The sequence below is a fragment of the Papaver somniferum genome, unplaced genomic scaffold (genome assembly GCF_003573695.1).
Source record: "Papaver somniferum cultivar HN1 unplaced genomic scaffold, ASM357369v1 unplaced-scaffold_19, whole genome shotgun sequence".
In the NCBI taxonomy this organism is placed as follows: domain Eukaryota; kingdom Viridiplantae; phylum Streptophyta; class Magnoliopsida; order Ranunculales; family Papaveraceae; genus Papaver; species Papaver somniferum.
In genome coordinates this window covers 7,480,068-7,502,685 of record NW_020628818.1, presented here as the reverse complement: position 1 = coordinate 7,502,685, position 22,618 = coordinate 7,480,068, and the positions used below count along the sequence as shown (strand labels likewise).

The window sequence follows — 22,618 nt, the reverse complement described above, 5'->3', positions numbered from 1 at the left end:
GATGGTAAGACATCCTCTAAGTGAATGTCTAAAACTAGAGGTTCACCTAGATGCTATCTAACTTTTTTTTGCCACATCATCTTCACATCAATCTGTTGGAGATGAACTTTTATAAATATGGTTGTGAATCCTACGTGGATTAGGACTTTTTCCTTCACACACATTCCATTGGAGAGACTCTTAGTGCCTCTTATTCGTTAATCTCTTGGATTAGTCAGCTGCTAGCTTTGGGGGCGCTACAATAAAAAGCAAAATAATATAACCAACTTTCCATCATATTATAATATTTTGGTCCGTGAGTTATAACCCCAAAGGTGTCACTATCCATCCACAAAAAACCCATCAAAACAAAAGTAATACAAGAACCCCAAAGGTGTTTTCTCCACCACTAATTACCACTACTAGCAACCAACACCATATTCACCAACAAATACTAGCACTACCATCACCACAAAAAGAACCACCGCCAACCAACACCACCACTAACCAGAAACAATACCAACTGTTTCATCGTTAAAATCTTTGGTTTCATGATAAAAAGTAGGAAAAAATATGTTGAAACCAATTTTGTTTGGGGTTTTTGTGTCAAATTTTAAAAATTTAGGCTTTTGTATCAATTTTATTTAATATGGAGTTTTAGTGGATCCCAACATTTGAACGGAGTTTTTGTACTCCTAATTTGATCACCTTGGTATTTTACCACTAGTTCTGTATTACATAATATATACAAATTTCAATGAGCATACCTATAAATAAAGAGAGCTTAGTTAAAATCAAAGCTAATATTGAATTATATAAAATATATATTTCAACGGGATATGATTTGCTTTAGTTTTTTTCTCGATATAATGATTTTTTTTAGTTATAATAAAACTGAAATTAAAAATTAGAAAAAACCGAAGAAAAAAAAAACTGGTGGGATGGTTTTGGTTTTTAATATATAAACCGAGCATGGTTTGGGTTTGGTTTTTTGTTTTTCAAAAGAGGCATTGGTTTGGTTATTGGGTTTGGTACAAGACCAAGCCAAACCGAATCACGGAAAGCATAACTCGGATGAACCCACCGTTGGTATGTCAAGTTTGATTGTCATATTTTAGTGAATCAAAACTCATCTAAGAGTCGCTTGATTATGTAACTAGAGACAACTTCGTATAGGTTAGACTAGAAAGTCTAGGATTATGAGACATACAAGTATTACTCGAAGACCTGAAGAATGTGAAGAAGTAACAAGATACAATGACGACATCATCCTTCCTCTTGAGGTTAGTAATATTGACTTGAACTGTTTCATTCCTAACGTATCTTTCAAGTTGTGCTATATTGAAAACATAACCGCGAAGCTGTTAAATGATTATACTCTAGTAATGAACATGATCACATGATCATAGTGTTAAGGAATTAGAAATGAAGTATAACGCTTATATTAGGTGTTACTGATCTCACACAACTATCAATCGAATAAATCCGATTCTAGTTGGATCCCAACCGATCAAGGTTTGTGAAACACACAAAGATATGAGAAACAATAAAAAAATCTTCATCGTCTTCAAATCTTATTTAATTTTCAATTAAAAACCTGCACAACACCACTTGAATCTCTTGTGATCAATTACACACAGAACGGAGTCTGTTAACAATGGATTATCACAAGATGTCTTTAGATCTATAAACAGTTCTAAAGATCTCGTCGATAATTCGATCTAGTTTGAGTGAATCTTATATTAGAAGAGAAGATTTTCAAGAATAAACAAACTAGGTGCAATAAAAGTTTCAACAACCGTTAATCAATCAAATCAATCGAAAACTAATAACACTGTAATAATCTAGTTTCCCACCAACCGTACTCGTAGAGATTCTTCATCCCATAGAAGTATTTAAACGAGCGGTCGGAAGATATTTCACCTAATTAGGGTACTTTCCTCCCTGGATAGACGGCTCCACCAGAAACAACAAAAAGATGAAGTTTTGCTGGCTCTTAGGATAATTTGCTAGAAATGAAAACTTAGATATTTATAAACCAAGGATGTTTGGACACCAAGAAATTTCCAAAATCGAAAATATTCTCAAGATATGCAATGAATAGCAAAATTTGGTTTTCTTAATTCCAATAAATGCTTGTCCAAAATTTCCGAAATCTTTCAATAGAAAATCTCCAATTAGTAAATGCACGTTACTAATTTTTATTCTCTAGAGATATGCATTTAATTGCTGGTAATTAAAGCATACAAAACTAACAACCTTAATTAAAATATTCTTAATTTATTTCGGCACAGGATCTCCTTGAGTAATAAGGAATATCTTTGAACAATAAAAGATAAGAGTCATTGTACGTGTTCAAAGTATGTTGACATCTTTTCTATATAAATCCTCTTTCATATTTACAATCTTGGAATCGATTATACCAAATTTCCAAACAAGTTTAGAATTATTCACCTGTATTCCAAGATTACTATGTGATTGATCAAATATCAAATCACATATATGGGTTCAATCGGTTCTACCAATCACTAGGATCGGTTATACCTTAATTATGGAAACACTTGTGATTAATCACACAAGTTACCAGGACCGGTTACATCAGTTATCAAGATAGGTTACGTCAATTACCAGGACTAGTTACCATATACTCATGGTATTGCTTGTGAACGGTCACACAAGTTACTAGGATCGGTTACACCAATTACCAAGATCAGTTACACCAGTTACCAGGATCAGTTACACCAATTACTAGGACTGGTTACACCAATTACAAGGATCGATTACACAACTCTCTATGATCGTTCACACCAATTATACTAGGATCCGTCACACCAATTACAAATATCGATCATACCATCTCATGGTGATTACTTAGGATTGGTAACACTAATGAATGAAAAGTAGTCATACCAAATCATAAGTCAGGCATTGTGATTAGTTATATCAAGATACATAACAAAGTTACAATCGGTTCTACCATCTCACACATATTGGTAATCCAAAGATTTGCAATGAATAGCCGTACCAATAAGCCTATCGATTTCCCTTTTGGTTCATAAAACAAGTTCATGAATGTACTTCCTTTAAACGAATGTAAAACATTGTTTCCTAGGATGAAATCTTAACCATAACCCATTCACATAATCATAAAAACAATATAAGATTATGTCGATCATATCTACGAAGTTCAAAAGATAAGCATTATACTGCGTCATCTAATTTCCTAATACTATGATCATATGATCATGTCTCGCTACTAGAGTAATATATCCATACACATCTTCGCAGTTATGTTTTCAATATAGCATGACTTCGAAAGATACGTCAAGAACGGTTCAATTCAATATTACTAACCTCAAGAGGAAGGATGATGTCGTCGTTGTAGTTCGTTACTTCTTCACGTTCTTCAGGTCTTCGAGTAATACTTGTATGCCTCAACATTCCTAGACTTTCTAGTCTAAACTAAACGAAGTTGTCTCTAGTAAATAATCAAGCAACTCTTAGATGAGTTTTGACACACTAAAATATGACAACCAATCTTGACATACCAACAGTTGGTGGGTTCAACCGAGTATTGCTCTAACATAGTTCTTTAATTCCAAACTATATGTTCTGGGTTCAAAAACCCTACGGTTTGAAATATTCATACTTCCATACCGTAATCACCACTTACGATTTGGTCGATAAATTTTCCCTACCGTAGGTTGGCTTACAGTTCAAATTTGAGGGTTTTCAAAAGCAAAAATAAGTGATGGGTTTTCTTTGTTTTTTTTTTATGATCGCCATCTTCACCGCCATGGAGAAGAAGAAGAGAGAAAGAAGCATAATAGTTTTTTTTTATGATCATCATCTTCATCAAGATGAAATTATAATCATCATCTTCATCATGATTTATGAATGAAAAGAGAAGGAGAAGATAATAGAATTAGTTTTTTTTTGTATATGATCATCATCTTCATCATGATGAAATTATAATCATCATGTTCATCATGATTTATGAATGAAAAGAGAAGGAGAAGATAATAAACTTAATTTTATAATTGATGGAAGGTATTTTAGCCATTACAAAAAATAGTTGGATATGGGGTTTTGTTGATAACTATTTCATAACCTGATTTTGTCATCTTGTGATCCCTCAAAAACCAATGTCTGGAGCCCCTACAATAGATTTCTTTTCTAAAAGAAATAACTTAGTATTAATACTTGACCCCATTGTGCACATGGCTTGACCCTAACCCCCTCCATCCATTCGTAGTTCATGCTGAAGTATATTTTCGTGATATTGATTTTGTTAGTAAATGACTTGTATATTATTAAGCTTAAACGATCATGGCTAAGTTTGGGCCTAAGCCATTTATTCCGGGCATCTCATTAGAGGACAAAAACGGGTCATCGTGAATAAAATCAAAAACCTCATATTCGACCATTTTACTTAATGTTAATCCATTCTAGATTAATTAATGTTAATTAATTTAATTAGTAAAAGTAGTGAAATAATCGTGTTAGATGTGAAATTAACTAGTCTTGATTTCATGAAAACATGAAAAATTTGATTTTTGTCAATTTAAATTTGTTCAAAATTTTGGATTCAAGAACAATTTCCATATGCGAAACACACAAAATGAAAGATTGTTTTTGATGTTCTCGATCCATGAAGAACATCAATCCAGAATCGATAATGTTCTTCATTTTTATGGTCGATTGTTCTTGATGTCTTGATCCATGAAGAACAACAATAAAGAATCAACATATGTTCTTCATTTTTATAGCCAATTGTTCTTGATCCATGTATGAAGAATATCAACCTAGAATCAGCATATGTTCTTCAGTTTTATGGTCGATTGTTGATAATCTGTTGGTACAGTCCTCTACAATTGCCAATTGTAAAAAAAAACAAAGTAAAAAATGATAATTGTTTTACAAAAAAAAAACGTCCATAATCGGTGGGTATAATCACATGTATACCGATTGTAAAAAACTAAAATTCCAAAGTTTCTCTGCAATTTTTTTTCCAGAATCAGTTTACATAAATGTCCTTATCAACCGATTGTAAATCTGTGTATTTCTTCGGCTGTTTTACTCATAATTTCTTCGCACGATGTCGAAATGACCTTATTCTTATTGCGCTGAACTCGTATTTTCATTCTTTATAATATAAAGATACAAATTCATGGGGTTGTAAGAATTCTAATTGGTTTTGGATCCAAGCATTCCATCTTTGCATACCATACTCTTAAATCAAGAAAAATGGGTCATTTCCTTTAACCCGAGTCAGTCTGTATGAATGTTACATACACCGATTCTGGGTTTGATGTTCTTCAATCACAAAGAACATCAATAACAATCGGTTAACGTGGTCATGAACATCGACCAATTATTACAGAAATCAGTCAATGTGGACATGAACATCAAGAGGTTGTGGTTAAACATTGAAACCGAAAGTCTAATTTTTAATTTTTAATGGAGAAAGCAATAACGAGTATAATTAAAAGTAATGGGTTACAACTGGCGATGTTTAGTTTGAAATAAAATTTAGAAAAAAGATCATCAAATTTACTTTAAATCGATTGATGTAGTTTTAAATTTTTTTGAAGGAAATGATTTGAATATGTATCAATTTTGAAAAAGTTTGAATAGGTTTCAATTTTTGAAGGATGATAATTGGTATTGTGTTTTTATAGTGAGGATAATTTAATACTTTCACCCTTTTTAGACACCCCCTATCCTTCTCATTTAGGTTGGTTAAGAAAATGATAGGCCCCAAAGAAAGACTTTTGTTTGTTTTTTGATAACTGCAGTTCAAATTCTCTTATCAACCATTGCATAAAAGAATGTCTTTTTTTGTTTCCAATTAACCATAAAACTCCATTCTTAACCATATCAAAAAAACTACTCAAGGTGTGCACAAAGCTGCTGAAAATTTCTCGAGGAAAATTTGCGGCCCCTTTGGTTTGGCTATCCAATTCAAAAGTCTAACTCCAGTGATATACTATTACATCACTAGTTGAGCAACTATTTGAAGGGGATAATAGTATCATATAGACCGAACCCCTATCATAAATCCTCCATATAGCTGAAAAGGCCAGTCCACTCGTTGCCAATTGGTTTTGAATTTGATGCACACATTCTACCATGGTATCAGAGCTAGGACGTACGAGAGTATGCCCAATGGCTATGCATACGCTTGTTTCTCCCAAAATTTAGAGTTGAAGGCCCTAGAGGCCCCAATCTGTTGTGTCTCCATGATTTAGAGTTAGAAGACCCAGAGACCTTAAACTCATTCCCTACCATGAAGGAGCTTCCCTCTACATGATGTACAGGCTCCAAACTGGCGCCCTACACATGGAGGGTATGTTGAGGATGATATTATACATGGAGGGGTATGTTGAGGATAATAGTCTTACATAGACCAAACTCCTTGCCTAGATTCTTCATATAGTTGAAGGGACCACTCCATTCATTTCCAATTGGTTTTGAGCGGAATGCCCACATTCTATTACTACTGTCGGTCAAAAATATTCATCTTTTTAGGAGAAAAGGAATTTTTTCCGGCCATCGATAATTCCTATAAACATCTTTGAACATCAGTAATTCTTGCTGAACCGCCCAAATGGACAACACCAAAACCTCCCACTCACAAAGAATGGGCCCCACTCCCCAGGATTTAGAAGGGCAGGTCTCTGAACCTAGTCTCTTTGTGAGTGGGGAGTTTTGGTGTTGTACACTTGGACGGTTCAAAAAGTTTATGTTTGAACATTTGGTTTCATGGTGAATAGATATCCTTCATGAGATCATAACCCAGCAAAGTAGACACTTTGGAGTTCTTTAGAGCAAGGGTTATGGAGGTTGAGAGTCTCTTTCAAAACGAAAGAGTTGGCCAAATTTGATCAAATTAGGTCATACTATGGGTGGTAGAGGGAAGCCTCCTTTCACCCCAAACTCAATCAACAACTCTTTCAGTTGAAAGAGAAGTCGGAAGTCTCCACTATACGACTGGTTGTTTTCCGTTTGAATGAATAAGAGATTATCGGCAGACAAACCGTTTACTGGATATAAAAAATGATACGGCACAGTATTGTCCGTTTAAAAGCAAACTAGGGTAATTTGGTTTTGTTTTTGTGTTTTTTTGTTTCGAAAAATCAGTTTTTATCGGTCGTTCAATCTCCAGTATAATTGTCTTCTTGACGTGGCATAATCTGACAACGTACAACAGTAGAATCCGTTCCTAACTCTACTTCTTTAATAACTCATCGTATCCACTCATTTTTATACTAGTATAACTGGTCAACAAAGGATATTCCGTGCTTGTTTTTTTTTTGCATACGGTACATAATTTGCTGTATAGTGTGTCATATCTTCTCAATCCCACAGTGGGATTTGCGGTCTATCACCTAATCCCTTATTCATTTTGAAAGGGATAGAGTGTTAAAATACTCAATCTCATAGCCCTTGCTCCTAGGCAAAGTAAATGTGATTTGTTTTTCCGGGAAAAAGGAATATTCGACGGTGGTTCCAACAAAATGCATCATATAAGTCACATAACAATATTTATAAGGAAATGAAACACAGTTAAACACACAAAGATACACTGATGAAACCTTGATAAATTAATATGGTGTAGTATTTTGTTGAGGTCTCGGTTTAAACCAGCGTTTCTTTTACATCAAAGTCTATGGAATTTTAAACTACACGTAGCTAAGGATTTAATCTAATCAAACCGTCATAGTGCAAACTACCTGAAAGCTCTCCAAACAAGTCTCTGAGGCTGGTCGGCCTGGTCTAGAACGACGAGTTCACCTCCTCTCTCTGCAGTAGCTGAGGTAGGTCCGGGTCCACCTCCGCTTGCAACTACTGGAGTCTCAGCCGTACAGTAACATAGCCCCACTACTAATAAAGCGAAAAGTAGGAACCCACCAGCTAGGATGCCACCCACCAATGGCCAGTTGACGGGAGTGTCCTCATTAGGCCAGTCACGACTAGAGGTAGGGACAAATACCTCACCCTGTGGGGCCAAGGAAGGTGCTGCGCCTGTTTAAATTTTGTGCCCAATTATTATATATATATCTAAAAGAAATTAAATATTTTATGTAACTTTCTAAAAAAATAAATTCTTAAGTCTACAACCACAAATTATTTCCCACGATTTTGTTGCAATCCAAATATCTTCTGTGATTGGGCGCAAATTAAGATAAGAGTTCATTAGTTCGCCTAACAATCATACGAAATTAGTCTTTTTATTGCTTTAAAAATTATTCTCAATTTTCTTGGACTTTTTACTTTTATAGATTCAGAACATTAGAAATAATTTTTCCTTCTTTCCATATGATTTGGATTTATACTTTTAAAATCCATGTTTGAAAATTGTTTTCCTAGAATTACGGAAAAATAATCTGATTTGATTTATATCATAAAAATACAAAAAAATAATCAATATATCATGAGACTAAATAAATAAAAAAAGAGATGCATGCCTCAAATCTTTAAAATTAACATCAGAAGAAATCAGATTAAATTTTCCTTTCTTTGGAAATTTCTTCTTATAAGTAAGCCTTTTAAAACTTTAAGAAAATAGGCGTAGGTTTTTTTTTTTTTTTTTTGAATATTTCCTTAAAACATAGAAAAATAATAAATTTCTAATCAGCGGCAAAACTAAATAAAAGAGCAGAAATATATTTTACACTCACCAGTAACAGAGGATCCCGTAGATCCGCAGAAGAAAAGCAAAAGAAAAGTGCAAATTTTAGAAAAAGAAACAAATACATTGTATCTTAGAAAAGGAAACAAAGGAAAGGAGGAATTGGATGTTATGAATCTTACTCAACGGACGAGCCTCTGCGAGATTCGTCATTAGCAGAAGAAGCAGGAATAGTGAGTTTATCGCCATTCTTCAGTATTTCTCTTTCTTTATTCCGATCTGGTGTTTGTTTATCCCTGAAAGTGAGTTTTACGGTCTGTGAATCTGACTGTTTGAATCTGAGTGTCTGTGAATCGGATTGTTTGAAGTTTGAAATTTATTTTCTATGAGTTTTACGGTCTGTATCTGTGATTCTGAGTGCTATTTCTCAATTATTTCAAACTTATCTCTCATTTCCTACATTTTTAGTATGAGCACTTTCTCCAACTTATTTCTCTTTTATCTATTTACAGCTAGTTCGGTTCGGAGAACTGAAATCCATAAATCAACTAGTGTTTGATGAACTGTGTTAAATACAAGATATGGTAATCTATTATTATTATTTTAATTTCTCTTGTGCCCTCAACAATTTGGAATTCTTAACAAATTCTTGTACTCCCACGACATCTGCAACCATTGCTTTTTTTGGATTCGCCTTTGTTCCTCGTGCCGTTTACTGAATTAAGAACTTGTTGTCTACTGAATGGCAAGGCCAATGTTTAGCAAAGATTGGCACTTTTTGTCCCTGGCCATAGTGCACTGCTACGTAAGTGGCAATTTCCCTCCGATTGCAATATGCTATCTCTTTATTTGCTCCATTCTTCAATTGCATCATTTTTATTGAACAGTCTAAAATCAATGTATACAGATGTTGTGCAGAAAACCTGCAAGAAGATCACTCAGCTTCTGCAAGTTGAGAATGATAAAAGTGCACTTAAGGTGAGGCAAAAGTGGAGTTGATCCCAACCTTACTGATGGGGTGTGATAATTGATACATTTTCCCTTTTTAGTTTTATTTGTTAAGCAAGTTGTCTGAACTGATATGTTACTGATTAAGCAGTAGTCCAACATCAAGGAGACCCATTACTGGAGAATTTCAATTCTCATATGACATACCCCACTTATTAGTATTACTAGTTGTCTGTTTTAGTTTAGATTATGAGCACATTTTTTTGTTTGACAAAATATGTTTTTTTTAAGCAAGGAACAAATACGTTTATCCACGATGAATCATTTCAGTACGTGGCTTCTTTGACCTGTATAGATAACGCAATTAAACTTCCTAGAATTTAAACTAAGATTAAGAAGTATATGTTGGAGACTTGATGAAAAGTTACTGAAAGTGTTAGTACTAAATGGTAGGTGTAATAGAAAAGATGAGCTTTTGCCTTACATCTTTGCGTTACAGTAAAATGATGCCTTTTCTAGTTGAGTATTTAGCAGTTTAGCTAGGAAACTCAAGTTACTTATCACAGTCACTCTTCAACTTTGTTTTGCAACAGGATGGCCCTTGGAGTTATGCAGCACTTGCATGGATATGACCTGAGGTAAATCCGTGACATCCCGTTATTTGGAATAACAGCTTCAGAACTTGGTTGTGGTCATGCCCCGTCTCGAAGTATCCACCAATGAAGGTGAGTTCGTTTAAGTTGAGTAGAATTTTTGCACTTATCTGTATCAGGAAGTTTTGCTCCCCCCCCCCCAGGTGTTGACATGGGGGTTTTGCTGATGACCTTACATACTGCACCACCAGGTGTTGACATGAAAGGGACAAAATTTTACAAAGGTTTGTTTGTGTGTGTTGTCCGTTGCCAAATAAGTTATTCTTCTTTCTAATCTTTTAAGGAAATGGTAGCTGCTTGCTTTGGTGTAGGATCAAATGAAGTGTCAATCTTCGGAAAAGCTTTTGAAGCACAGTTTCTCAATGATTACACGCTCAAATGAATATTTGTCTAAAATCATTTTCGTGATCTTCTGACATGTACCTCCGTTAGGATATTTCAGTATCGTTCAGACGGTATTGTGGTACTCATATGTTGAGAGTAGTAGTCTGGATATATTAGCCAGAAGAGTTGTAATTGTGATTTATCGAGTAATGAAATGAATTAAGCTTCTCCCCTAAATTTCATCTGTCTCTTCTTCTATGTCTAATTCTACATCTAGCCCTCTAAGTCCCCTCATACTTCTTCAGTAACCTATCTCAATGAACGAGTTTGAAACATCACTCTTCTCTTCCTTGAAGACGATTGTTAGAATACGGGCATCCAAATCAAAACCAATTGACAATGAGTAGAGTGGCCCTATAGAATCCAACGAGGCTACACGTGAGGGGACGTGTTGAGATTATTAGCTCATATTATTTGGGCATCTAAGATCCTGCAATTTATAATTCTTAAGGCCGCTCCACTCATTACCAAATTGGTTTTGATTTGGATGCCCGTATTCTGATCAATTGAAGGCTCTCGAAGAACGTTTGTTGATGAAGAAAGTAGAATCCGGTGACGATTTACTGGAAATACCATCAGGTTCTAATTCTCAAGCTGACTTGAAAAAGTTTTTTGACAGCAAACTAAGTTTCAGTGATGGAATTGATAACATGGGTATCGATTCACAATTAATCACTGATACGGGAAAATTGAAATCTGGATACGAAAACATCGGTTTAGTTTAGTTGGAGCTGAGTTTATTCATTCGAAGATGAAGATGATTGAGGACGAAGTTGATGAAATCAACGGGTGATCCAAGTAAGGTACGTCTATTATTTCAAAATTCTCAACTCTTAGTCCAGCAGATGAAGGTAATTTCGAGCTACACCAATAATTACTTTCTCTGGTGTTGATGAATCCGGTGTTGTTAATGAAGTTCAACAATACAACGGAAGTTCAATGTTTCTGGATTATCAAGAGGGTAAACCCTTCGTTTCTGAACATGATTTTCTTAATGTGAATTCTCAAGTTAGAAAAGTTACAAATGTTGAGGTATAGGATTTCAACTGGTTAAATCAGAATTTCAGTGCTAAATTTCAGCGGTTTGAATATCATTAATTACAGATGATAACCATAATCAATTTACTTCTTACACATTCCAATTTCTCAAGATATTTTCCAGACTATATGTATCGCAAATTACTTATGTATGTGTTATATCTAGTTTTGATTATATCCATATGCCTTTTTATCGTGGTAAAGAATTTGTAGTATGTGAGATGTGTTCTTATTATGCTAGGAGAAGTTTTAAATTTTGTATTGAGGTTTTTTTCTTCCTTATGAATTTATTATTCATATTTTTTCTTACAGAACTAGTAGTAAACACCAAGGTGACCAAGTTTGAAGTACAAAAACGTCGTTCAAATGTTGGGATCCATTAAAACTCTATATTAAACAAAATTGATACGAAAACCCCATATTTTTAAAAATTAATACAAATACCTCAAACAAAATTGGTTTCATCAAATTCTATGATGAAACCAAATTTGGTTTCAACTTATTTTTGTCTACTTTTTTTTATCATGAAACCAAAGTTTAATGATGAAGTAGTAAGTTTATGACGAAATCAACTTTTGGTGGTATTGTTTCTGGTTAGTGGTTGTGTTGGTTGGTGGTGGTGCTTTTTTATGGTTATGGTAGTGCTAGTATTTGTTGGTGGATGTGGTGTTGGTTGGGGTTTTTGTGTTACTTTTGTTATTTGGGGCTTTTGTGTTACTTTTGTTTTGATGGGTTCTTTGTGGATGGATAGTGACATCTTTGGGGGTTATAACTCACGTCTCACTTTACTTGGAGGAGAAGTACAAGAATTAGATGGAATCCTGGAGATAAGATGGGCTCCGGTCCCTTTTTGAATGACAACATCAATCATATGGAAGAGAAAATCCCCCACAATAAGCTGGGCACCAATCCCTTTTTACACAACGTCCTTAAAGGCTAATGATCCCCCTCGACTATAGGCCTGAGACAAATAGGTGGAACGAACCAGTACATTGGAGAATTGTTTTGTTTATCCCAGAGAGCAAGATCATGAGAAACAAAATTACAAGTCCTATGTTGAAAATTAAAATACATTCGATTAGAGAAGAGGCAAAGAGATGGATATCTTTGAAGATGGCATCTGTTTTAGAGTTACTATCAAACCTTCCAGAGGAAAATTGGTTGATGAGATACTTTGCATCACTTTCTAAAATGATATGAGTAAGATTTTGCTCCACTTCTTTTTTCCTCACAGCCCAGATAGCTCTAACTTCAGCTTCTTCCGTCGAGGTTACATCAAAGACAATAGAGGCACAAGAATTGTACTGGAGAAGCCTCTCACATATCCAACACCATTAGCCATTGTAGTGTTATCATAAGCTCCATATGTATTGCATTTTATCCATCCAAATGTTGGGACCATCCAAGTATCATTATAAGTAATGGTGCAACTAGAGGGAAAATGAGATTTAGGCGTGATAGTCAGAAGCATAGCCTTGTTTCTATTTATGACACTAGCATGCGTTTCTTTTAGGTTTTTGAAGACAAGGCTATTCCTACTGTCCTATAAAGACCACATGATAGCAACAAATATGGACTATCATCAGGGATTTTAGAGACATGATCAATCAACTAAAAGTTCAACCAACCAGTAAAGGATTTATCAATGAAGGCGTTGGTATTAGAACATAAGAAGCTAGAACCAGACATGACCAGCAAAAGGGCAAATGACTAAACCATGTAAAATGGATTCATTATGGTCAGAGCATCTAGTACAGTCAACAGAATTCATGGGCATTCTAGTATGTAGAACAGTTCTAGCAGGCAAAGCATTCCTAGATGTTTTCCAAATAAAAATTTGAATATGGTGTGGAACCCGAAGTTTCCAAATGCACTTCCAAAGTTTACTACAAGAGTAGGGACTAAACCCTCTGACTCCCAAGTAGGCATATTTAGAGGAAAATTTATTATTCTTTGAAAGCTCTTAGGCCCTCCTATCAGGAGTGCACAACTAGCTTAAGAGAATGGGTGTAATCTTATGAACAGAAGCATCATCAAAGTGAGTATTTAATTTTTTTTCAATATTCCAAGATATGGTCTCGGTATCAATAAAATATAAGATCACACTAGGGTCAGGAGGAACTAAAGGATTAGGAATAACATAGCCTAAAGTAGGAATCCATTCATCGTACCAAGGATAAATTTTTTTTCATCTCCCACAGTCCAGGAGATAAACTCTTTTATAGCATGAAGGCATCTCCAGGTCCAAGAACAAACACTTGGACACTTGGCATTGAGAAAGTCAGTTTTGGGGAAGTACGATATTTTAAAACAGAAATTAAGAGACAATCAGGATTTTCAATAATTTTCCAAGCATTTATAGCTAACATAGCCAAATTATTCATCTCAGCCTTTCTAAAACCTAATCCACCTTCCACCTAAGGAGATGGAGTTTTCTATCTTTAGGGTCTAGGGTCTCCCCCCACCAAAATTATAGAGATGATAGTCATTTTTCTACAAAAATATTTAGGGATAAAAAAAAAGCACCTATTTGATACAACATGATAGCCTGACCAACACACTTTACTAAAGTAGTTCTAATAGCCTAGGACAGAAGTCTATGAAACCAGGAAGACATTCTAGCATCCACAACTTGCAGGATACCCATGTGGGTTTGAATCTTAGAGGCTTGGAAAGCAATGAGGGTTCCAAGGAATTTTTCTCATAAATCTCTGTTATGAATCTTTCTTTATAATAAGAGTCCCTCAAAAAGCCACATGGCGTTCCTATAAACATTCTGAATTGTGGTGAAGCCACGTAATCATCCATGTAATCACCTTTTGACAAGTCATTACCATGTCATCAATATCTTAAAAGACACGATTGTTGACCAAATTTATTGACGCTTCACATGCCCTTCCGAAAGCTGGTCCTTAAAAATTTTAGATGCCCTTTCAAAAATAACTCCTTACAAATGAATTCTCTTTAAGATATTCCATAGTATGCAAATATCACACATAACCGATCCCACGTTTAGGAAACCATATAAGAACGCAATAAAAGTTGCATAACCCTAGTGTTAGTGGTCACGCAAGTGACACATAATGATTGCATTCCAAGTCAGTGTGAAGCCAGAATGGCGCGACACTGCGTAGACTGTCAAGTGCTAAGAATGGCATAACCCCACGGGGCCAGTGAAGCGCAAAGGTAATGATACAATTTAAAGACATTTGTCTAAGTAATGAAGCTTATTGGCCGACACAATGAGGCTTCATTGGAGGATTGGAAATACATGGCCAAAGTTGACAGATGCAACATGCGATGTTGGCATCGATGCATATCCGTGGAATTGAGTTGGCCAAAACTCAAGGATGATGCAAGACTGAAGAATAGTCCAGGAGTTGGTCTATGGAATTAGTTCAAGGACTCAAAATCTTGAACACTGCAAACAATCTAGCAATGCAAGAGTGGCATTGCTATTGTCAAGCTAATTGGCGTAATGAAGCATATATGACGCATGAGTAACTAGAGTGAGTTTAAGGAGTTGTCCTCGATGATTGAAGCTTAAATATTGTCCGTGCGTTTTCTTAGAGTGATAAGCATACATGGACAAGAGGATTGAGCATTGGTGCGAGGTAGAATTCAGTAAAGCACAACAGTTGTGCAATACGGATCAGGTGGCAGTTACAAGTTGGTTATTGGCTTCACAAGCGTGCCAAAGGTGCGAGACAAGTTGGAAGGGTTATGAAATGAGTTCATAACCTTATTAGAGTGTCCCTAACCGTTCAAGACAAGTGTGACTTCAATATGCATGACAACACAAAAGGTGTCAGTTAAAAAGCAGATTGGCGGTTAGGAAAACTACATGTGGACATGTGGCTGTCTGTAGGATGTGCAAGCGGTTGCACAAAAGTTTTGGACTGATCCTAGCATGTATAAATAGCTTAGGAATCAATAATTTTTGTGTTGTTCATTTGGAGAAGAACCACTGATTTTGCAGAGAGAGTTAGGCATTCATCAAGAGGGTGAATGACCTGTTTTGGTCCATGTGATGGACGAGTTTTGTAATCTTCCTTTAGTGCAATAAAATGGGTTTGTTCCAGTATATCTTTGTCTTGAATGTGTTGCTGATGTTGTGAAAATTGTCAATTGGAATTGATGTATGGCAGAACCTCTTGTGCTTATGGGGGCATGAAGAGTTAGAGAGAAAGAAGAAAAGACCTCCAATGTGTAAAGCCTTTAGAGTGAAGACAGATGCGTACTTTGATGCAAGTATGCAAGGCTGAGTACTTGTGGGTGATGTTGAATCACTGAACTGCAAGTATTACCGGTCACGTCCCATAGAAAATTTTAGACGATTAAATGGGCGTGTGACACCTAACACTGTTTTGAGAAGTTTTCTCGCAAATAAGGAAGCCATGTCGACATATTTGTTTTTATCTGACAAATAGATGCGTCTTTAATTTGGTCAATAGTTTTGTTACCTTACATAATGTATTAAAAGATTCAAGCGACCTGAAAAAATATATGCGTCTTTTGGTCAATAGTTTTGTTCCTTTACATAATGTACTAGATTAGTGTCCGTACTACGCACCGAGCATTCTTTTTCTTTTAACTTAACATGCGTGGGGCTTCGCCCCTCCCGCGGGCCTTTTTCCATTTAACTTAACATGCCAGGGGCTTCCCCCGCCCAGTGGCCATCTTCTTTTTTATTCTTCTAAACTTGACATGCGCGGGGCTTCGCCCCTCTTCGTGACCATGTATTTTTGATTTGGTGTGCGCTTCGCCCCGCCTCTTGGCGATGTATTTTTGGTTTGATAAGCATAATGCTGCGTGCCCACGATTACGATTATGATATGGAGAGTAAGAGACAACAAAACAAAAAATATTAGCATCACCTCCCCACATACATTCTGTGGTTTTCCTCTCTGCTGGGCAACCTTACAGGAATTACCGTACCCAACTCCCACTCAGTGCTCTTGCATCCTGCACATTATACAAATGAAGCTTTTACCACCATGAGAAAATATTTGGCTCTAACTTCTATCCCTTATCTTTGCCTCTTCTATTTGATGCTATTGAAAAAGTTAGTATGAAAGCTGGTGGAGTAGAATCAAAGTCCGATGATCAATACCACAGTTTGGAATTTATACCAATTTGTGGCAAAAAGGATTCAGATCATCAGAAGCATAAAGTCCTAGTAAAAACAATGTTTTTCCCCTGCAAACATAAAACCATAAACTTCGAGCACCCAAAACTCTAGAAATGTACCGTAATGAACAAAATAAAGAAAACCATAAAATAAACTGCATCTGCATCTAGAGCTTATCTTCCCTTTTGTTTGGATGATCTACAAAAAGAAACCTAAAACTGAATATAAAGAGGAAACCCAAAACTGAATATTAGAATGAATAATACAAAAAGCTAGATAGTCAAGTAGGAAATTGTAGAAAACCATTATTGGAGGCGAGAGGCTGTGAAAGATATCAATATATGGCAGTTTCCACAAAATTATATTATACTTATATAACACCAGTAAAGAGGACATGCCATTACATAGATGTATCAGATCAATTATCTAGCCGTGGATAATAACAGGTGGTGCCTGGCTATCCATTCACGTAGTCTGACATGATACTTTTTTCCCATCTTTTTTACTTCTATATCGAACTAAATTAACATGGTTCTCATTATGTGCAACATTAAGCTTAGCGACGGGTAGTTTCTGAATGAAGTTACTGCTGTGCAAGTGTGTTTACGTGTAACATTAAACTTGATTATGTGAATGATGTAATTGGGAGGTAGTTAGGCAAGTATGTTGTGCACTACAGGAATATGAAATTATTCCGGCTAGTAATATTGTCTGTCCTGATTCATCCTTGTTAATCGCTGCCAGCCATTGTTCCTCTTTACTTTCATCTGCATACAAAAAAAAAGATTAAGATGTATATAATACAGTGTTTTGTTAATATTGTCTGTCCTAATTCATCCTTGTTAATCGCTGCCAGCTATTATTCCTCTTTATTTTCATCTGCATACAAAAACAAAAAAAGATTAACATGTATATAATACAGTGTTTTGTTTGTGTGCCCATAAATGGTACAAAACTGGATTAATAAGTCAACAAACAATGAATCAATCGTTCAGAAGGATTGGAATTACATCTGTTTAGAAAGCTTATAATCTACAGTTCTCAATCTCATGATTAGAGTCTATATAATAAATCTATGAAGATTAAATGAAACGCAAATAACAGAAGCAGTCTAGCAGGGAACTGTCGCTAGTGTACAAAGGGTGTTTTGTTCCATCTTCATCTCACCCTTTTTATACGCTTCAGCTTGATAAGAAATCACCCAATCGCCATCATGGGTTTCCCGTCTTTCTCTCGCACTTGAGCTAGCTTGTTCAATATTGATTTCTTGAAGACCGTTGCTTGGAACCGGTCAAAACAAAATATGACCATTGCTTGGATGACTTTCTGTAACCGGCAAGTATATGATCCACCACCGTTCCACATGAATAATGCATGGATGTCAAATCTCTCTCGATGACGTATAGGTCTACAACTTTAACTTCGGTAAGCGATGATGGAAAGATCAAACCAAAGTCAATGAGAATCAGCTGACTATTATCGCTTTGAAGTAACATATTTGATGTTGTCAGATCACCATGAATCAATCCACTGTGTGCTTAGTAATAAATAAGATATAAATCAATCAATCCACCGTCATGTAATTTTCCTATTAAGCTGCCAATCTGTGTTTGCAATGTCATCAATTTGTTCCTTGCTAACGCGATTTAACCCAAAATTCGAAAATACATCTTTTTCAGCAGGCCCTTCTACAAACTCGAAAGTTAAAGCATGCATCACACTATAACAGGTTCAACACCGTAGAACGTTGGCGTCAAGAGTCTCAAGACACCAAGTCGTCTTGCCTTTGTCATGCATCTTGCGTATGCATTCCAGCGTTTTGAGTCAATTTGAAGCCTGTATTTCATTGAGAAACGTACCTTAACAACAAATCTCTTTCCTACAAAAGTTGACTCAAAAACTCGAGCTTCTGTCTTTGTTAGGGTACCTCAGCAAAGGAGATGAAGAATAAGAAACCATCTCTCGTCTTTCCCTCTCGTCTCATGCAAAGCAGACCTCAAAAATCAATGAGGAAAATAAAAAATCCTGGTTTTTTCTTTTTGATTTGATTTTGAAAAAGCTTGCCATGATTTTGATTTTTATATCTTTTTCCTTTTTCTGATTGAATTACGTAGTTCATGTAACTATGATTAAAACGCTTTCCATATTTTAGACTACACGGTTTAGGAATCAAAAGCTTTGTAATTGCATGGTTTGTGTTACGGCTTGCATGCATATATATATATATATAGAAAGCCAATTCCTTTTTTGGCACGAATTCTATATTTCAACTGATTTCCTTATTTTGGTCTTTCACGATTTCCTTTTTAATAGAAAATCTGTTTTAAGGGTTTGACGTTTTAAGAGATTCACGTTTTTTTTTTTAATTTATTTAATGGTTTGGACGTGAGTTTTGTCCACCCTTACTAAAGTACAGTTAAGTATAGGTGTAAACACAATGTATCTAAATAATTCAAGTTTAAATTCTAATAGAAGTATTGTCTACCTATTTTTTTTTCAACACCGTTATTAAGGGACAATTAAATATTTGATGTATCCAAATTGTAACTAAATTTTAATTATTACAATGAATAGAGTTATGCCAAGTGTCCTCACCATAGCTTCTACATTAGAAAAGGCCTTTCTAGACCAATAAGAAGCGAGGATTTCATCACCGATTAATGTGAGAGTTTTATTTGTCATAATAGATGAAAAGTGTCGCTCCTTCGGCCTCAATCGACACAACGTGGAATAACTATTTCTGGCAAATACAAAGAACTTCAACCAAACATAGCATATTACACCAAAACTCACTTCTTTATCTATCTCATTTCAGTCATGAAAGGAAAGCGTTTATGTATCTATTTCAGTTTTGCACATGGCAATTTAAGTTTAACATTAGAGAAGTTAAGATTTGCATAACTTAATGCTATTCTTTGTTGTTGTTTACTGTGCTATTAATTGTGGGCTTAAGTTTGTTGGACTTTTGTGATTTTTTTCTTTTTGGGAAGAAAGGATTCACTGTGTCAAAAAATGGAAAAGCGTTTACCAGCCATGATGTCCATAAAGGAACAAAACAAATCAATTGCAAGGTATGCTTTTTTCTTTTTGTTTTAATGGAAAATTGAAAAGACAACATTGCCGTGTTCAAGGTGATTGTTATAATAATTCGATTGCGGTAAATAAGAGTTCGTTACTCGGACTTGAAAAGATTTTTAAAACAAAAATATATACATAATTTGTCACAGGATCAAGAGATAGTAGGACTCAGGATTCCACCAATTCTTATACTCATGCGAATCAACTATTAATTCTAGACAATTATAGCTTATAATGATAACAATATCGACTCTTTTCTTTGCCAAAAATAGATTTTGTAAAGTATTAGATGTAAATCATAAGCATGATGCATCAAGAGTTCCTAGACTAAGCATACATCATCAGATAAAATCACAAATAATCAAGAAAAATCATAAAACAACTCATAATAGTGCAAATAGTCATAAAAGAATTAAATAGAATTACTCATGCATAAAGAATGGTTTCCTCCATCATCCCAGTTATGGGGTTTAGCTACTCATAATAATCATGTTCTAAAGATAAATATTTGATGCTCAAAATATGATTAAAAGAGTGAAAAATATAATACAGTGAAACTACGACCCTCTTTAAGCGTCCAGAGAAGAACGATAAAACACCACTGCTGTAAATGACGATACCTCACTGCTGCTGTTGACGCTGTTGTTTTAAGACCCTCAGAAGCAAGTCGTTGTCACTGTTGATAAACGACTGTCTTTTGGAGTCTGTTCTTCGTGCTCTTTAATGGCAGCAGCAGCAGCAGAACTCCTCCTTCCTCTAGCTCCCGTTCTTCGCTCCTCTAGCCTCTCTCTGGTCTCTGCTCGACCCCAAACCTCTTGATCCACCTTCTCTAACTTCTCTCCACCTCTTATATACTTCACAGCTCAAAGAAATCCCGATAAAATCTCTTTTTTTTCTTTCTTCCAAAGTCTCGGAAAATATTTCTCAAAGCTTCTCAAAGCTATTCGTACGCGTCTGTTAGCTATAATCTTTCCACCAAACTCTTATCAAGACTTGAACAGGACCTAGTACGTAATTATACAGCGTAAAACTCTCACAAAATCTTTCATAGAAATCCTTGAAACTGGACGGAACAATACGTATCCTGTTTGGACTTTGATCGCTTCTCCCAGCCATTCCAGCCCAAGTTGATCGATAAAATCACTTGCATACGGTCTGTTTAGTCTTAACAGGCCTAGCCCAATTGATTTCAGGGATTTAATCTCCCTCAAAACTGCCCAGAAATCCAACAGCAAATTATCAGACGTGAACTTTAGCTTTCCTGCCAAATTCCATTATTTGAACTTTGAATGTGGTGTCCCCTTAACCAGACTGGGAGTCCCTTTAGCATATGCCTTGAAATGGGGTGCCCCTTATCCAAATTAGGGATGCCTTTAGCAATTCTTTTGGGATGTTTTCCGCACTTTTTCAGGGTTCCTCCGGGATATTTTTGGTACACTTCTGGGGCATTTCCGGTACACTATCAACGGCAATCCAAGGGCCACATTTTTAGCCAATTTTTGCCGCAAAGCCTTATTTATCCGAAAACACCTACAAACAGATTAAAAACCAAAATAAGTACAACAATGGACACTAACAATATACACAATTGAGATAAATTAGACACATAAATGCGTCTATCAGTGATGTTTTTTTTTTAAATGCATCCATTTCGATGATGATATATATGTGGAAATGGTGTCCGATAAAATCACTGATAAATTCACAGGGAGCATATCAACATTTTGTGGGTTAAGTGGGAGTTGAATGCCATTTAATTTCTGGCTAGGTATGTACTCTTATTGGACTCTGAAAGTAATTATAGTCCCTGGGCATAGAAGTGGAGTGTAAACGGGGATGATACTTTATTAGAGGTGGAAGAATATTTTGCAGTAATGATGATCGGCATGATTGAAAGAGAGATTCTTATGTTCCGGTTTAAACGTGGCGAATCAGTTGTTTATACATTTTAGAGAAGCAACGCCGTACAAAAGGAAAATCAGTTAAGTAACAGTACTATAAGATGCATCATTATGTTTTCCCTGAAAATCAGTTAGTTATAGCAAAAGAAGTATTACTTAAATACGGTTAGTTAATAACAATAATACTTTACGTTTCACCCCAGTAAAGAAGAGAAATCAGTTGTTTGTGGTGTGAATTTGGAAGATGAGTCTTGCAATATCGTTGACCAGTTCATGGAAAAAAGTGTCCTTGATAAAAAAAAAATTTACAGTTGATAAGTCAAATACTATAATCAGGGAGTGAGGAGAATTGCATTATCGTTTGTGGTGTTGGATCTGTCTGTAATGCGAGCCGCGACCGGGGAAGATTTCGTGAACAAAAAAAGAAAGAGTTAACGAGTTTTAGTTTTAAGTTAAAAACAGATGATGCTTGGATCATTTGTGGGTCGGGTTCGTTTACAGTAGGCATGCTTAATATTCTCTCTACATCACCTGCATTATATAGTCATGAATTACATACAAAATAGACGAACTGTAATGCATCTGTAAGATGCAATTGCATGTAGGAGATTAGCTAACGGAATATCTTTACAGGGAAAAGAAAAACAACTGGCTTGCACAATTCGAAATCTACAACAACATTCGAGTCGGGAAATATCTATGGCAGTTGAAGAAATGTCAAACAGAGAGATGTGGACAATCAGAACAAATTTGTATTCTACGTAGATGAAGTGAAGAGTTACCAAAAACTTTGCAACGAGAAACCAGCGGCCATTATATTTTCGCTATTATCATGCAATGATAGGTTGATGATTTCGGATAAAAAATTTCA

At 35.5% G+C, this 22,618-nt stretch overlaps 1 protein-coding gene, 1 long non-coding RNA gene and 1 pseudogene across 3 annotated transcripts; 1 reads left to right on the top strand and 2 right to left on the bottom strand.

Annotated features, from left to right (window-relative positions):
- Window positions 1-7,504: 7,504 nt before the first annotated feature.
- Window positions 7,505-8,921, bottom strand: LOC113338364. The gene is made up of 2 exons (XM_026583797.1): window positions 8,797-8,921; window positions 7,505-8,007 (listed from the first exon to the last, which is right to left on the bottom strand). Exons 1-2 carry the CDS (start codon window positions 8,861-8,863, stop codon window positions 7,712-7,714), a joined length of 363 nt encoding a protein of 120 aa, XP_026439582.1. The 5' UTR covers window positions 8,864-8,921; the 3' UTR covers window positions 7,505-7,711.
- Window positions 8,571-10,766, top strand: LOC113338365. 2 transcript variants are annotated; one of them, XR_003354751.1, is made up of 5 exons: window positions 8,571-8,847; window positions 9,127-9,198; window positions 9,340-9,419; window positions 9,522-9,592; window positions 10,156-10,766. It is a non-coding gene; the product is annotated as an uncharacterized LOC113338365 (long non-coding RNA). The 2 variants fall into 2 exon arrangements; XR_003354750.1 differs by having other exon boundaries at window positions 8,572-8,847; window positions 9,127-9,419.
- A 7,255-nt stretch (window positions 10,767-18,021) lies between these two features.
- LOC113338470 lies at window positions 18,022-18,672 on the bottom strand (annotated as a pseudogene).
- Window positions 18,673-22,618: the final 3,946 nt, after the last annotated feature.

Excerpts from the sequence above, each read along its gene's own strand:
- LOC113338364 (XM_026583797.1), bottom strand. The coding sequence starts at position 8,863 with ATGGCGATAAACTCACTATTCCTGCTTCTTCTGCTAATGACGAATCTC. Across the intron at positions 8,008-8,796 it reads CGCAGAGGCTCGTCCGTTGA|GCGCAGCACCTTCCTTGGCC; the intron begins GTAAGATTCATA and ends AAATTTAAACAG.